The sequence below is a fragment of the Sus scrofa genome, chromosome 1 (assembly GCF_054392235.1).
Source record: "Sus scrofa isolate SSC_HxYL_T2T_F1_AM1 chromosome 1, Sscrofa_HxYL_maternal_Yorkshire_Landrace_v2.0, whole genome shotgun sequence".
Taxonomy (NCBI): Eukaryota; Metazoa; Chordata; class Mammalia; order Artiodactyla; family Suidae; genus Sus; species Sus scrofa.
The window spans coordinates 58,555,239-58,570,188 of NC_139383.1; the positions used below are offsets into that span (position 1 = coordinate 58,555,239).

General features: G+C 39.0%; 1 protein-coding gene and 1 long non-coding RNA gene across 5 annotated transcripts in view; one reads left to right on the plus strand and one right to left on the minus strand.

Moving 5' to 3' along the window:
- Window positions 1-9,950, minus strand: part of MAP3K7 (mitogen-activated protein kinase kinase kinase 7) — a 65,468-nt gene extending 55,518 nt beyond the window's left edge. For 2 of the 3 annotated variants that reach the window (XM_021082147.2, XM_085008403.1), the window contains exon 1: window positions 9,642-9,950. In XM_021082147.2, coding sequence (XP_020937806.1) covers window positions 9,642-9,761 — 120 coding nt within the window. In that variant the 5' untranslated portion in view covers window positions 9,762-9,950. 3 annotated transcript variants of the gene reach the window in all.
- A 241-nt stretch (window positions 9,951-10,191) lies between these two features.
- LOC146406110 (uncharacterized) overlaps window positions 10,192-14,950 on the plus strand; it is a 144,637-nt gene continuing 139,878 nt past the window's right edge. For both annotated transcript variants that reach the window (XR_014805999.1, XR_014806000.1), the window contains exon 1: window positions 10,192-10,573. This is a non-coding gene — a long non-coding RNA (uncharacterized LOC146406110). The remainder of the gene's footprint in view (window positions 10,574-14,950) is intronic.

The window sequence follows — 14,950 nt, forward strand, 5'->3', positions numbered from 1 at the left end:
TTTTGGCCATCTGAATGACCAAATATATACTTCTTATAAATCACTATGTCACAGTATCAAAAAGTGACTTCCTGTTTTTTCAAATGGCATAGATATTAGGGGTGAAAGAAAAAAACAATTGATCCCTGCCTTCACTTCATGAAAGTGAGAGAAGAAAGTCATGACAAAATAATAGTATTTTAAAAAAACAAAAAACAAAAAAACGCATGCTGAAGAGAGCCAAAGGTGAGAGTCCAAGATGGTGGCTAAAGAACTACCACTTCCCCTTTCAGGACAGATTTAGGGATTCAAGGGTAGAAAAGACTTATTCCTGTGCCTCCTCCCCCACAACTTCTCAATGAGATCCCCAGGAGGAAGCAGCCTCCCAGGATATGTTTTGCCAACATGGGGTAAGTGTGAGTAAGTGTGGCAAGGGAGACAGTCAGAGGGAGGCCCTACCTGGGTTCTCTCAGTCCCAACAGAACATGGAAATGATATAGAAAAACTCTTGCCAAGAGAAAAGCAAGAGAACTGAAAATTGGAGTCTTCTGACTGTAGGAATGAGGCTGCTGGATGGTTAGACAGCTCAACTACAGCAAGCTAAATGCAGAGTTCAGATGAATTTTGGAAGATCAATGAAAGCCAAAGGGGAAGCAAATATCAGCAAGCAGGAAGAAATGGGTAAGGTCTCCTGCTTTCAAGGGGTGACGTGAGGCTAATGCCAATAGAACAATGAACTCTTCATTTGTTTACTCCCTAAACCACTATTTCTTGAATATCTACTATAACTACCATGTGGGATACAAGCCATAAATTATATACCTGGAATGCACTTTCAATTAAAGGGGTGGGGTGGGAGCAGAGAGAAAAGACAGTCATAGACAAAAAGATAAGGAAAATATCAGCTTATAAAAAAATGCCATGTAAAAACCAAAAAACTGAATGAGGCAGCAGAGACGGTGGAAACTTAGGGCTGGATAGTATTGGGAAGACCATCTGAGGAAGTTACTAACCTGATATTTGAATGACACAAGGAACCAACTGAAGAAGAAACAATTAATGTAAAGGCCCTAAAGGGGGGAAAAGACCCCTTCATTCCCTATTCAACAATATTTGAACCCCATCTATAGACTAGGTGTTATCCTAGGCAATCAAGATATAGAAGTGGATACACTAAACCAAAACCCTTGCTCTAACTGCTTATATTCTCCTGGAGGGAGACAAAGAGGAAGCGAGAATTAAGATAGATAAAATGTTTTGGAAAATAAGTGTGCTAAGAAGAAAAGGAGCTTAAGTGTGTTTGTATACACATGCATGCATCCTCCCCCCCACCCTAATTTTACAAAGGACAGTCCTGCCAGGCCTCATTGAGCAAGGTGACATTTTAGTGATGATCTAGAGAAACTTGGAGTGTTGGGTGTGGCAGGGCCCAATGGGAGAAGGGAAGAGTAATCCAAGATAAAGCTGGAGAAACAGGCAGAGTCTGGATCCTGAGTGGCTCTTGGCACCCATGAAAAGGAGTTTGTATTTTAGTCTAAACATGATGGGAAGCAATCAGAGGAATTTAAGGAGGAATGTGATATGATTTTACTTTTTTTTTTTGGTCTTTCGCTCCCACGGCATATGGAGGTTCCCAGGCTAGGGGTCTAATCGGAGCTGTAGCCTCCGGCCTACACCAGAGCCACAGCAACGCGGGATCTGAGCCACGTCCGCAAACTACACCACAGCTCACGGCAATGCCGGATCGTTAACCCACTGAGCAAGGGCAGGGACCGAACCTGCAACCTCATGGTTCCTAGTTGAGTCGTCAAGCACTGCACCACGATGGGAACTCCTACCCTTTTTTTTTTTTTTTTTTTTTTTTATCTTTTTAGAGCCACACCTGCGGCATATGGAGGTTCCCAGGCTAAGAGTCTAATTGGAGTTGCAATTAGATAGTTAATTATCTATCTTAATTCTCGTTTCTGCTGTGCCACGATGGGAATTCCCTGATTTTACATTTAAAAAAAAAAAGTCATTCTAGGGAGTTTCCATTGTGGTGCAGGGGAAACAAATCCCGACTAGGAACCATGAGGTTGCGGGTTCAATCCCCAGCCTCGCTCAGTGGGTTAAGGATCTGGCATTGCTATGAGCTCTGGTGTAGACTGCAGACATGGCTTGGATCTTGCATTGCTGTGGCTGTGGCACAGGCTGGCAGCTGTAGCTCTGATTCAACTCCTAGCCTGGGAACCTCCATATGCCACAGGTGTGGCCCTAAAAAGAAAAAAAAAAAAAAAATCATTCTAGCACTAACATGAAGAATGGATTGTAGGGAATCTAGAGTATATAAGTAGACCAGGAAGGAGGCTGTAAAGGCAGCCTGAGCAAGAGAGAACAGCTTTGAGGGCAAGGTTGATGGTAGTGCAGAAAAATGAGCAGATTTGGGATATATTTTATGGGTTTAGTCAAAGGAGTTTGCTGATGATCTGCATGCAGGCAGGACAGGTGGACAGGAAAAGAGATGAATCAAAGATAATGTCTAGATTAGGTAACCATTCAATAAAGGATAAGAAAGAATGCAGCAAGCAGATTTTCTACCTCTTCTTTTTTAAACAACACAGAGTTCTGATTTAGTCATACAAAATTTAAGATGCCTATTAGATATCCGAGTGGAGATGTCAAGAAGGAAAGTGGAAACATGAATCAAGGAGAAGTAGAGCAGGAGACAAAAACTTGAGAGAGTCATCAGCATTTAGCTGGTACTTCTAATCAATCAACTGGATGCAGAGACCCAAAAAACCCCCCCCCAAAACTATGTAAATACTGGGGCCCGAGAACTGAGCTTTGAAGCATTTCACATTTAGAACACAGAGGAGAAAGAACCAGCAAAAACTGAGATGGAACAGCCAGTAAGGCAGAGGGCAAACGAGGAAAGTGCCACAAGCCAAAAAGAGTTTCAAGCAAGAAATCAGATATGAAAACCGCAAAGGCATTAAGTCGATGGCTCTCTAAGTGTGGTCTCTGGGTCAAAGTATTTGCATTGCCTGGAATTTGTGAAAATATAATTCTCAGGTTCCCACCAAGAATTACTGAGTCTGAGGATCAGGCGCAGCAATCTGTTTTAACTAATCCTTCAGGTGATTCTGATCTTTGAATGACGGTATTAAGTTATATTAAAACCAGGGGAGTTCCTGTCGTGGCTCAGTGGTTAATGAATACTAGGAACCATGAGGTTGCAGGTTTGATCCCTGACCTTGCTCAGTGGGTTAAGGATCCGGCGTTGCCATGAGCTGTGGTGTAGGTTGCAGACTGCAGCTCAGATCCCGCGTTGCTGTGGCTCTGGTATAGGCCAGCAGCTGCAGCTCCAATTCGACCCCTAGCCTGGGAACCTCCATATGCCACAGGAGCGGCTCAAGAAATGGCAAAAAGACAAAAAAAAAAAAAAAAAAGTTATATTAAAACCATAATTAACGTGAGACCAGATACTTTGAAACTATCACATAGACCAGAGAGCCCTTCCTCACTGATGGTATTATTAATGAAAGTTTTCTAGTTCACTGAAATGACTTCCTGGGTAGGAAGAAAGGAAAAGGAGAATTTCCCTGAGCAACCCAATTTTTTTCTTGACACACGGTAGATCAGTAGAAAAGAGTGGCACAGATGATGAATTGAGACAAACAGGCAACTAAGGTAAACAACGAAAAACCTAATATTCAAACTACAAACACTGAAAGGAAGTCACTTTTTACTTTCTACCAAATTTCTAATTCAAGTTCACAAATCAAATATGCTCTTTGGATTGCATTCATATCTGAATAACTTAAGGTTCTTATACATATTATCATTATCTGAGAACATTTTAATTTAGAAAACATTCATAAATTCAGAAGGAAATATTTCTAAATTGACTTCCCTTTTAAAACCAAAGTCCTCTTTGCATTCCTCCGTTCTCCTATTTTTACAGATGAGGGGTTGTGAAAAATACCTGAAATATTTATTTCTAGGATCATTTTGGAAGGATATGTGTGATAGGGGAGATACTTGTGATTTGGAATGTGTGCCCTTTTTTATACTCTTTGATGAAAACTGATCTTTGGGGAAAGCTGTCATTTCAAAATAATTGTTAATGATAATATGGTTCAGCACTCTTGGTTTTGGGTCCACAACTTTAATCTCATATAGTAAAGCAGATTTAAATTTAATTTGTTAATAAAAAGTACAGTAGGCGAATATGAAAGATAATGTATAGGCTATTTCCATGCAATTAGTATTAAAAGGCACAAAAACCCAAATCAAAATTTGATGTGTGTGTTTTAAAAAAGCAATGCCTGGAGTTTCCTTGTGGCTAATGGGGTTAAAGATCTGGCATCACTGCTGTGAGGGGCACAGGTTCAATCTCTGGCCTGAAACTTTCACAGGCCACAGGCACCCCTCCAACCCCCCAAAAAGCAACTCCTTAAAATGCTAATTTCTCTTCAAGGTGGAAGACTGAGACTACTCCATTCCTTTATCTAAGTCATGTTATTAAAACAAACAAACAAACATCTAAACTAAAACTAAATGGAAAAGGGGTATGCCCTTGTCCTCTTAATTTACTATGAAGTAATTCTTAATTGTCCCCAAAATTCATGTTATTTTTAGTTCAGTGACTGTAACTGTCAGTTTGGTTTGGCCCTGTTCAGTGGTCTGTGTGGGTGGACTCTGGCTGTGCTGCCATTGCTCTGGCTAGAAATTTGGAACATGACAGAACAAGCATAGATCTTAACATTTATTAGTTAGAACTTGGAGCCTCCAACTATTTCAGAACTTCACTATCTATTAATAAACTGTGGCAGAATGGAACTGCCATCTGATGACAAGACAGGCTTGATAACACAAAAGTAGTACTTTGATTATTCAAACTTGCTTTTGAATTTTTCATGTAGTCTTTTAAAACTAGCCAGAAGACACCTGACCAGTTCAATAGGCCCTCCTTTCAAATAATATGCCCATATCATCTTTTAAGCTACACATACAGGTTATACAAATTACCACTGTGGCTACCTCTTCATTGTGATAGCAATTACAGACTTCTATGAAAATTGATAGCCCCTACTTTCACATGGAAGAGTTTTTAATAATTTTGGATATTCATAATTAAATACTAACAAATCTAGTTTCTTCAGGCCACTATAAGTAAGGTTTTTCTCAGAGTTCCCGTTGTGGCTCAGTGGTTAACGAATCCAACTAGGAATCATGAGGTTGCAGGTTCGATCCCTGGCCTTGCTCAGTGGGTTAAGCCAGGCATTGCTGTGAGCTGTGCTGTGAGCTGTGGTGTAGGTCGCAGACGTGGCTCGGATCCCACGTTGCTATGGCTCTGGCGTAGGCCGGCAGCTACAGTTCCGATTAGACCCCTAGCCTGGAAACCTCCATATGCTGTGGAAGTGGCCCTAGAAAAGGCAAAAAAGACAAAATAATAATAATAGTAAGCTTTTTCTCTATCATCAATTGCCCATATCCTTATAACCTAAAATTACAAAATGTACATCACTGCCAAAGCTCTTTCTGTATTTCCTTTTAAAACAAAACCTTTGCATGTTTCTAATGAAGCTTAAGAACACATAAATGTTGCAATGATAATATGTGCCTTGCACATATGCTATTCTTGATGTCAACACTATGGGTCTCCCTTTTAAAAAGCAACCATGCCAAATAGGGTCTTTTAGCATTTAGGTAAAGGCTCACCAATATAGAGTTTACTCAAAGCACCTGACCTTTTATAGCATCTTTTACCACTGGCTAAACAAATGTATTTGCTAGGTATAATCTACTGTAATGGAATCAACACTTGGAAAGAGAATCACATTTCATTTTTAGTGTAAATGCTGCCTTAGCCAAATCACTAACTTATCTTAACCTCTGGTTTTGTCACATAAATGAACCAGATCACATAAGAGAACCAGTTTGGACACTAAATTCTCACGGTTATGTTGTGGTAACTTCATTACTCATTCAGCAAATATTTATGGATAACCTCCTAGATGCTAGATATTAGAGTTACAAGTGTGAAAAATGCAGCTTACGTTCTGCTGGGGGATTCACAATTCAGGTTACTGGTAAGTGCTGTGAAGGATAACAAAAGTGACAAAAGATCTCAGTTGCTCAGGGAAAGCTTCTCTAAGGCAGTAACATTTGAAGTGGGACTTGAATGAGTGAGAAGGAGTCAGCCAAGTAAAGTTCTGGGGGGAATGAGCATTCTAGACCGAGGAACAACTGCAAAGACAACTCATCTTAATACCTTTCCCAATCTATGACATTTACTTTATTCAAAATCTTTTCCACTCAATAGGCAATGGGATTCTGTGATAACCCCTACTTTCAAATCAGGGTGCTCAGTTTACATTACATTCATAGTTTTAAATATGTGGTTCTAAAAACCTAGCCTCACAGTAAGACAAAGTTTTAAAAGAAAAAAACTAGGATCCTTCTATTTACCTTTCATTGTAAGTACACTAACAGTATTATGCACACAGAATGCTCATTAAATGCTCAAGACCAACAATTATAAAGGAAATCTGTATTTTGTTTCCCCATTCTTACAAAAAGGTTTGGCTATAGAGTACTTCAGAAAGAATCAAAGTGACATAAATCCAGTGGGAAGAGCAAAGGACTCAGGAATGAGAAATCTCAAATCCAATTTCCAGCTCTACCATTTATACAGACATGAGGCTTCTGGCAAATCAAACTCTATGACCATCTGTCAATATCTGTAAAATGGCATATATCATTTGCCCTAATATAACAAGGATCAATTGGTCACAAATGGCATTCGGAAAAAGATCATGATTACTGTCCTTAAAGCTTTCTGTGGAAACAGAACATAAACACTGGAAACAATAAGCGTGTCTTCATTTTAGAACTGGGAGAGACTTTAAATGATCTTTTCAATCTTTCATTCTTCGTGAGAAATTGGAGGCCCAGAAAAATGAGATGACTTGCTCAAAGTTACTGAAATATATTATGGCAGAATCAACAGGGCATCCACGATTTCTAAATACCCAGCCCAGTACACTTTTTACCACACCCCACTGCCTTTACCATTTCTGGCAACCTTGTCCTCAATGGACATACCTCACAATTTATTCTAACATTCTCTGCACTCAGATCCAGAATGATAAAAGCTAAATGACTTTTTAAAAAAGTGCCTACATAGGTTTCTGATGCTGAGATATTACATAATTTGACATCAGAACTGAATTTAGGAAGTTCCATGATGATATTACTGAGTCACGATATCAGAAATGTAAGGATTAAAATCAGCTGATGCCTTAAAAATATGCATCTACTAAATGACTGTATATTTGGTCTGCGGTTAGAGTATTTTTCTTACATAGTTTCTAACTGAACCAATATAATGCTGATTTGATTAATTACATTGTTATTTGAGAAACAGAATATGATTTTATTTATAGGCAATATACTGGTACCATATAAAATATTGAAAGCAATGTAAAATACTTTTTGTTTCTAGTCATCTTTCTCAGTTCTCTTATTCATGATTTTAAGCTAGAAGTAGAATCTAAGTTGAAAAATATTTATTGAGTGCTCATGGTGCACCCTAGATTATATAACACATTATTTTAATATGTGAAAATAAAGAATATGATGAGAATTATGTAATGGTTTTAACATTAGAAAGGTCTAAATTCAAACTTTAATATGAAAATAAACTGGGCAATAAAAAATGAAAAGGACAAAATTAAATGACTGCCTAACATTAGAAAATTTCATCTAAAAACAAAATTTTATTCCTCAGGAATGTCCTAAATATAACAAAGAAAGGTCAAAACATCATCTAAACTGGAGGAAAGATCTTTGGAAACAGAACCCCAATTAGAAGTTAAATGTTTCTGGGGGAAGAGTCACAAAATGGTAAATGACGATTTAGTAACAACCAGGAATATAAAATGCTTTAGAAAGCAGTGTGTGAAAACTAAGGTTGTAAAAACCAAATGATGTAAGTCTGTAAGAACATTTGGTAGACCATGAAGTAAAAGTTATTATTATAAAACAATTTGTAGTCTACAAGCATAGCAGTTTGCCACAGAGTAGACGTAAATGCTTATTTAAAAACTGCAATTCTTTTATACTGACTCACTGAATTTTTATTCTTAAAAAAGAAAGAATGTTAGCCATGAAAGCTGGATTAACTATCCAATTCTGAAAAAGGACTTTATCATAGCCTCAATAGAAAACACACACAAATCCCACCACCCCCTTTCCAAAATATGGGTCCTTCTTTTAGTAATGTGACCTTAAAGAAGGTCACTATTCTGCTGTGAAACTCAGTTTCCCAGTAATGTGTATCAGGCACTGTGCTGGGTGCTTTGCATGTGTTGCCTAATAAGATCTGTTATGTAGATAAAATGAAACAGAAATTATTACCCCTATTTTACAATTAAGGAAACTAAAGCTCAAAAAGGTCAGGAAACCTGCTCCAATCAAAGAGCTATTAAGTGACATAGCTGATATACTACACACTTCATCTAACTCCAAAGGCCATTTTATACCACCTTGTAAAATGAGGTTCTTTTCAGTAATCTTTAAGATTATCTTATGCAAGTAAAAACTATGATTAAGTAATCCATTATTTGTCCAAAACATACATACAAAAATGTATTTGTTGAAGGATAACTACTTTTAGCTTGCCACTACCTAAAAATAATTTGGACTTTTAAAGTAGAGATTAAAACTCTTTGAGAGTTTGTAATTTTAGGACACAGAGTTCTCTATGGCCTATGTAATGCAAAGTGCTTAGTAAATTTTTTTTTTGCCATATGGTATTTTTTAGTATGAAATATATGGTAAATAATAGATATAATTTTCAACCAAAGTTTTAACACTTTCTAAAATGTGTCTTTAAAATACATACACAGATTTTACTTTTCCAAATTTTATGGTCCTTGCAACCAATCTCTGTGAATTTGAAAAGAGGCAGTGTATTAAAGGCATATTATTACCTTGCTCTAAAATAATTCTGGCTGTCACCGAAATTAGTTATTTCTTCAGAATATCTACTTGAAATATTTTTTCATAATATACCAGTCTATATTACTAAAGATGAAATTAATCTATATTAGTCGAATTGATGGAATAACATTTAATATTACAACGGCTGCTCTATAGAATCGGAGAAACAGAACCATCCGGTACTCGGGGAAACACTGCATTAGACATGATGATGTATTAATTTACCAAACACACACTGAGCATTCACTGCGTACTACGCACTGAACTTGATGTCGAAGATAATACAATCCTTGGCTCTTAAGAACACTTTGTCTTAGAGAACTAAAACTCCAAAACGGCCATGGTCTTTGATTTACTACTTACAGACTTGAGATCTGGTGGACCACAAGACCTCACCAGATCTCACGATCTCAGTTCATCCTTCTCTTTGAGATGAACCAAATCCAGGCACCGGAATATCAAATCCAAACAAGAGTGCCGAAAGGAGGAAAAATGGGAGATAACCCAGAGCAGCTAAACGCAGGGAGTCTGCTCTACACCCGATCTTTGTGAGGTGTGGGGGCTTCCTGGTGGACCCCGCGAAACAGAAGGGTCAGGGAGGCGCCTTAAGAGCTGGGACCAGGCAGAAGAGGTCCCCGGCTCGGGCCAGCGCTTCAGTGACTGGCCTCGCTCACCTCCTCCACCTCGATCTCCTTGTAGTCGATCTCTTCAAAGTTGAGGACTTGGGAGGGGGCTTCGATCATCTCACCGGCGGAAGACGAAGAGGAGGAGGAAGCGGCAGAGGCTGTAGACATGATCCCTCGCGGAGCCCGGGGGGCCCGGGAAGGCTGCCGCCCGGACAGTCCGGGGGAGACCCGCGCCCACCCGCCTCCGGACCGACCTTCAACCTGGAGCCACGGCGATCCGTGGCGGGGACAGGGGCAGCGGCCACAGCGGAGTCCGGGCTCCGGCTCCGCTGCGTTTTCCGCTGCCGGGCCCCGCCCACCAAACTTCCGGTTCCGGCCTGAAATCGGGAACCGGAGGAGGGCCGTGAGCTCCAGGGAGGGGAGGGGAGAATTTGGTGACAGAGCAAAGAAGGACAGGTTGGGGTGGAGTGGGGGAGGGTGAGAGTCTAGCTTGGACCTCTAGGACAAATTTCGCGAGATTTTTGTTAACAGGCCTCAGAAACCGGCTGATACCGCGAGAGCTGAGGAGTTGACGTAATCAGAACGCGCGAACGGAAGTGGCGCGGAGCATGATGGAATATCAGTGTGGTTGGTCCTTCAGGAACCAGCGGGAAAGATAAAAGCTTCGGTTCCAATTCTTCATGAACTATGTTGTGGCCCTGCTCTTTTTTGTCTGAGACCTGCAGACGGACGAGGGTAGTATTGGATTTAGTTTTTGTGACGAAGCTTAATTGTCCGTTTCACCCCCAAGCTATACTGAACTGTCTCTATAAAAAGCCTTGGGAAATATATTCCCTCAGTGTGTTTGGAAGGAAGCAGTTGCTACTGTTACTATGAGCCAACCCCTTATGCTCTGAGAGATTGTAAAGAAAATACACAGCGAGCCAGCGCATGTAACCCGAATAACATTATATAGGCTCACGAACAGAAGTTAATATTAGGTAAGGTAGATAAGTATAATTTGGCATAATTTATCGTTCATCTGAATTTATGGATGTATTAATTGTACATGTCGAGTGCTGCGCACTGTGTTTTATAATCGTTAATAAGAGCCTTGGAGATTAAATGTTTTTGTTGCCATTTCAGGACATGAGAAAATAGGCTCAGAAAGAGTGAAACAATTAAGATTCTGATAAGCTAGTAGAACCTTGGTCAGTATATCTCCACGGTGAAAGTATTGCCTATATTGTGCTGTCGACACAATTTTTAGTTTTTTACTGTTAAACATTAGTCAGTTTGACATGAAGACTAACCGGGAAAATTGGAGTTATAGATGAAAGTTTAAAGATCAAGAATGAAACCCGGCAAATGTCAAATTCTTAGTCTCAGTAAGAGACCAAAAATGTACAGTCAGAAAACCGGAGTGAAGGAAATAGAGATCGGAATATCACTGGAGGAGAGCTTATTAATTAAAGAATAGCCAACTAAATAAGGCTGTACAGAAGTAAGTTTGACACATTCAGGATTTCAAATAAGTCATTGAATTTGTCAGTTATGAACTCCTGGAGAACATTCTGTCATTTTTTTTTTTATTTGTGGTTCTAGTAACATTCAGTGGTAGTTTGGTGAATGGGTGAGAGAATGAAAGAATAATTTCTTCTTACAGTACAGTCTCCAGGTGATCTTACCCAGGGTCTTGACCACTCCTCTGGTGATAACTCCCAATCTCTTCCCAGTGTTCAGATTTTTCCCGACCTGTTGTGGACATCTCTATTTAGATGTAAGATAAACACCTAAACTTTAATATTTCAAAAGCCAATTCAAAAGTTATCACTCACCACATATATTTTTTGTGTGCATTGTCTGTCTCCTTGAAGGATCCCATCATCTACTCAGATATCCCAGTAAGAAATCAGCTTTATTTCTACATATAAAATGGTGCTTAGTGCACTAATAACCAAATAGAAGCATATTAAGTCAGTGGAATAACCATTTTACCTGTCATTTCTTTTCTCAAATTCCCAAACTAGGATGGTCACCTTTTAACCTCAACCTGTCACTCTGTAGGTCATATCCAATTTCTAACTCCTTGATCTTAATACAGTAGATGCTATGAAATGGGAACTCAAGAAATATTTGTTATACGTCTGGATGGAAGAACAGGTTTTGCCAGTCTTCACTCTCCTTGGAGTGCAAGATGTGTTTTCTATATCTTCAGTTTAGGCCTAGAATCATACTGATATGGGACTAATCACTATAGACTTGATACTGTTCTGCTTGATTTTCCTGCTAACATTTTGTTATGAAAAATACCAAACATAAAAGTTGAAAGGATTTTATAGTGAACATCTCTATACTTAATACGCCAAGATGCTCTTGTTATCATTTCAGTATACTTGTTTTATCATATATCTATCTACTCATATGTACATCTATCTTATTGGGTGCATTTCAAAGTGAATTTCCTACATGATCTTGAACATCTACCCCAGTACCTCTGCTTCTGTGTCTTATGCATTGATTTAGATTTCTGATATTGACAGTAATCTAAAATCAATTTTTGTCCTATTTGCAGACTTTTTTTTTTTTTTTTTTTTTTTGGCCTACCTGTCACCTCCGCTAGCTTCTGATAATAAAGTCCCAGCTCCCAGCAGTGCTTATATGTCTGTGGATCCAGTAATTCCTAAGGTCCAGTCACCTCTCCCATTTTGTGATTTGATTATGTGAGCTTGTAAATTCCCATTTTTCATTTAAGCTGAATCAAGTTGTATTTTTGTCACTTGCAGTTAAAGAATCCTAAGTAATATAGTTTGAATACAGAGAAATGAGGGAGGGAGCCTGTATTTGTCTTAGTTCACCTCAAAGCTTATTTAACTTTCATGAGTTACAGATGGAAGCTTGGACCTCACAATTTCATGTCAGCTACAGTTGCTAGTCTATTTAGTCTCCACAAATTTCCAGAGATATATATCAAAGTATTTAAGTGGTTTCCTTCAAGTCCCTCCCAGCACTCTGCTCTCCCCACTACCCATCCTTATGTCAGTGTCTTAATAACCAGTCTAACCTTCAATTCTGTCTTCAGTTTTAAGTCTTATATTACCCAGGGGATGAGGGCAAAGAGTTTTGAAATCCATTTCCCATCATCTCTTTGCATGTTCTAAATGGGATTCTTAATTTTTTTTTAATCTTTTTAGGGCTGGACCTGTGGCATATGGAAGTTCCCAGGCCAGGAGTTGAATTGGAGCTGCAGCTGCTGACCTACACTACAGCCACAGCAATGTAGGATCTGAGTGGCATCTTTGACCTACACCACAGTTCACGGCAACATGGGCTCCTTAACACACAGAGTGGGGTCAGGGATCAAACTTGAGTCCTCATGGATACTAATTGGGTTTGTTGCTGCTCAGCCACAGCAGGAACTCCTTTTTATTTTTTTTCTTTCTTTTCTTCTTTCTTTCTTTCTTTCTTTTCTTTTCTTTTTCTTTTTTTGATATTTGGCTCATTTTGTATATGGGGGTATCTGGCACATATTTTCATGGAGGTTTAGCAGAAACAGACTAAAAGAGTTGCACTTTTATGTTACACTGACATATAATACTTCAGAGCAAAAGTTCTGTTTTTTTATTGGTTAGCAGGAATTTTGTTATGAGTAGCGGGAAACTCAAGGCAACATTGCTTAAAATAAAGGGGATTTATTGCCTTGATAAGTGGAAAGCTGAGAGCCAGAACAGACTTCAGGTGTCATTTGATTCGTAAACTTAATGATAGTGTTAATAACTGACTTTCTTTGATTGTCTTCTGCTTTTTGTAGAATTTACCATTGCTCTAGAACAGAGTTTCTCAACCTTTTTTTTTTTATTATTGACTTCCTAAGGAGGCTTTTGAGACATTTTCTTAATAAACCCCCAAATTTTAATACAGCATATATATTGGGTATCTGTTTTTGTACTGTATGCATGTTTATGCTTTATGCATAAATAGAGCTAATTTTTTTTCTCTCCCTAGTTTGTACTCCCTGGGAGATGTTATCACTCCTGTTGACAATTCATGCTCTAGCAGTTTCATTTTTCATATGACCTCTCACACTGTCCAGTACAATGACAGAGGGTATCTCTTTTGGAAGCTAGTTCAGAAGAGCAGGGAACTTCAAGCCCTTGGCAACTGTACACTTGAATGAAGAATAGGGACAGAGGTTTGAGTTTGCAAATGTCTTGTTTATTGTAGATCCAGGACTCACAGTCATGAGCTTTAAGAAGGAGGAGCTACTAACCAGAAGAAAAATCTGAAGACTCTTAAGAAAGGCAAGGCAGGGAATGGTTGCTGGGAATGCAACCAACAAATGTTCATTATTCATGTATATATTCTGGTTGAGCTCTATACTTAGAAAGTGCTCTCTTTACTGCCTGTCCCAGAACAAGACTAGCCCACCCCAATCAAATATAATTCTTTCCAGGAAGTTCAGAAACAGTTTTCTGCTGTATCATATTCAAAACTGCATTACACAGAGGATAGCCAACCACTTTGCAATTCAGTGAAGGTGCTGGTGAGCGGCTCCTGCAAATTCATGTATTTCTTTTATATTTGGGTTTATTCCGTATATCCTACTCCCTACACCTTCATTCTAGGTATTTTACAGTCCATGCAGCTACTGGGAGGGTTTGTGCTCCAGGTCCCACAATGTGACTGGTCAGGAGGGCCTGCGAAGGGAGAAGTAGAGGTGCGTGCAGCTCCAAGGCATCCTCTGACAGTATACACAGCTGACATTTCTGTTTGCAGTGAATATTCCCTTTTGTCTCCCTTAACTGTGCTAGCTTCAAAGCAGCTGCTTTGATGGTGCCCATGTGTTCTGCAGATAAAATTTCCATCATTGTTTTTGAAATACTTCTGATGATAAATTCAACTGGTTTCAAAATCCATTCATATTATTGCAAGGAATTTGAACATTATATTTGCCCTTGAAATAAGAAGAGTTGTTAGAGTTTTAAAATATGATTTCAGAGTTCCCATGTGGCTCAGTGGGTTAAGGACCTGCTCCTCTGTGAGGATGCAGGTTCTATCCCTGGCTTCAGTAGGTTAAGGAACCTGTTGCCACAAATTGTGGCATAGGTCACGGATGAGGCTTGGATCTGGTGTTGCTGTGGTTGTGGGGTAGGCCTCAGCTGCTCTGATTTTATCCCTAGCCCAGGAACTTCCATATGTTGCGGGTGTGGCCGTAAAAAGAAAATAAAAAATATTAAAAAAATATTATTTCAACTGTTGTAAATTTTAAAATTATTTTAAAAGTATTTAAATGCATTAATTGCATTTGGAGTGGATAAGCAATGAGATCCTGCTGTGTAGCACAAGGAAGTACATGTAGTCACTTATGATGGAACATG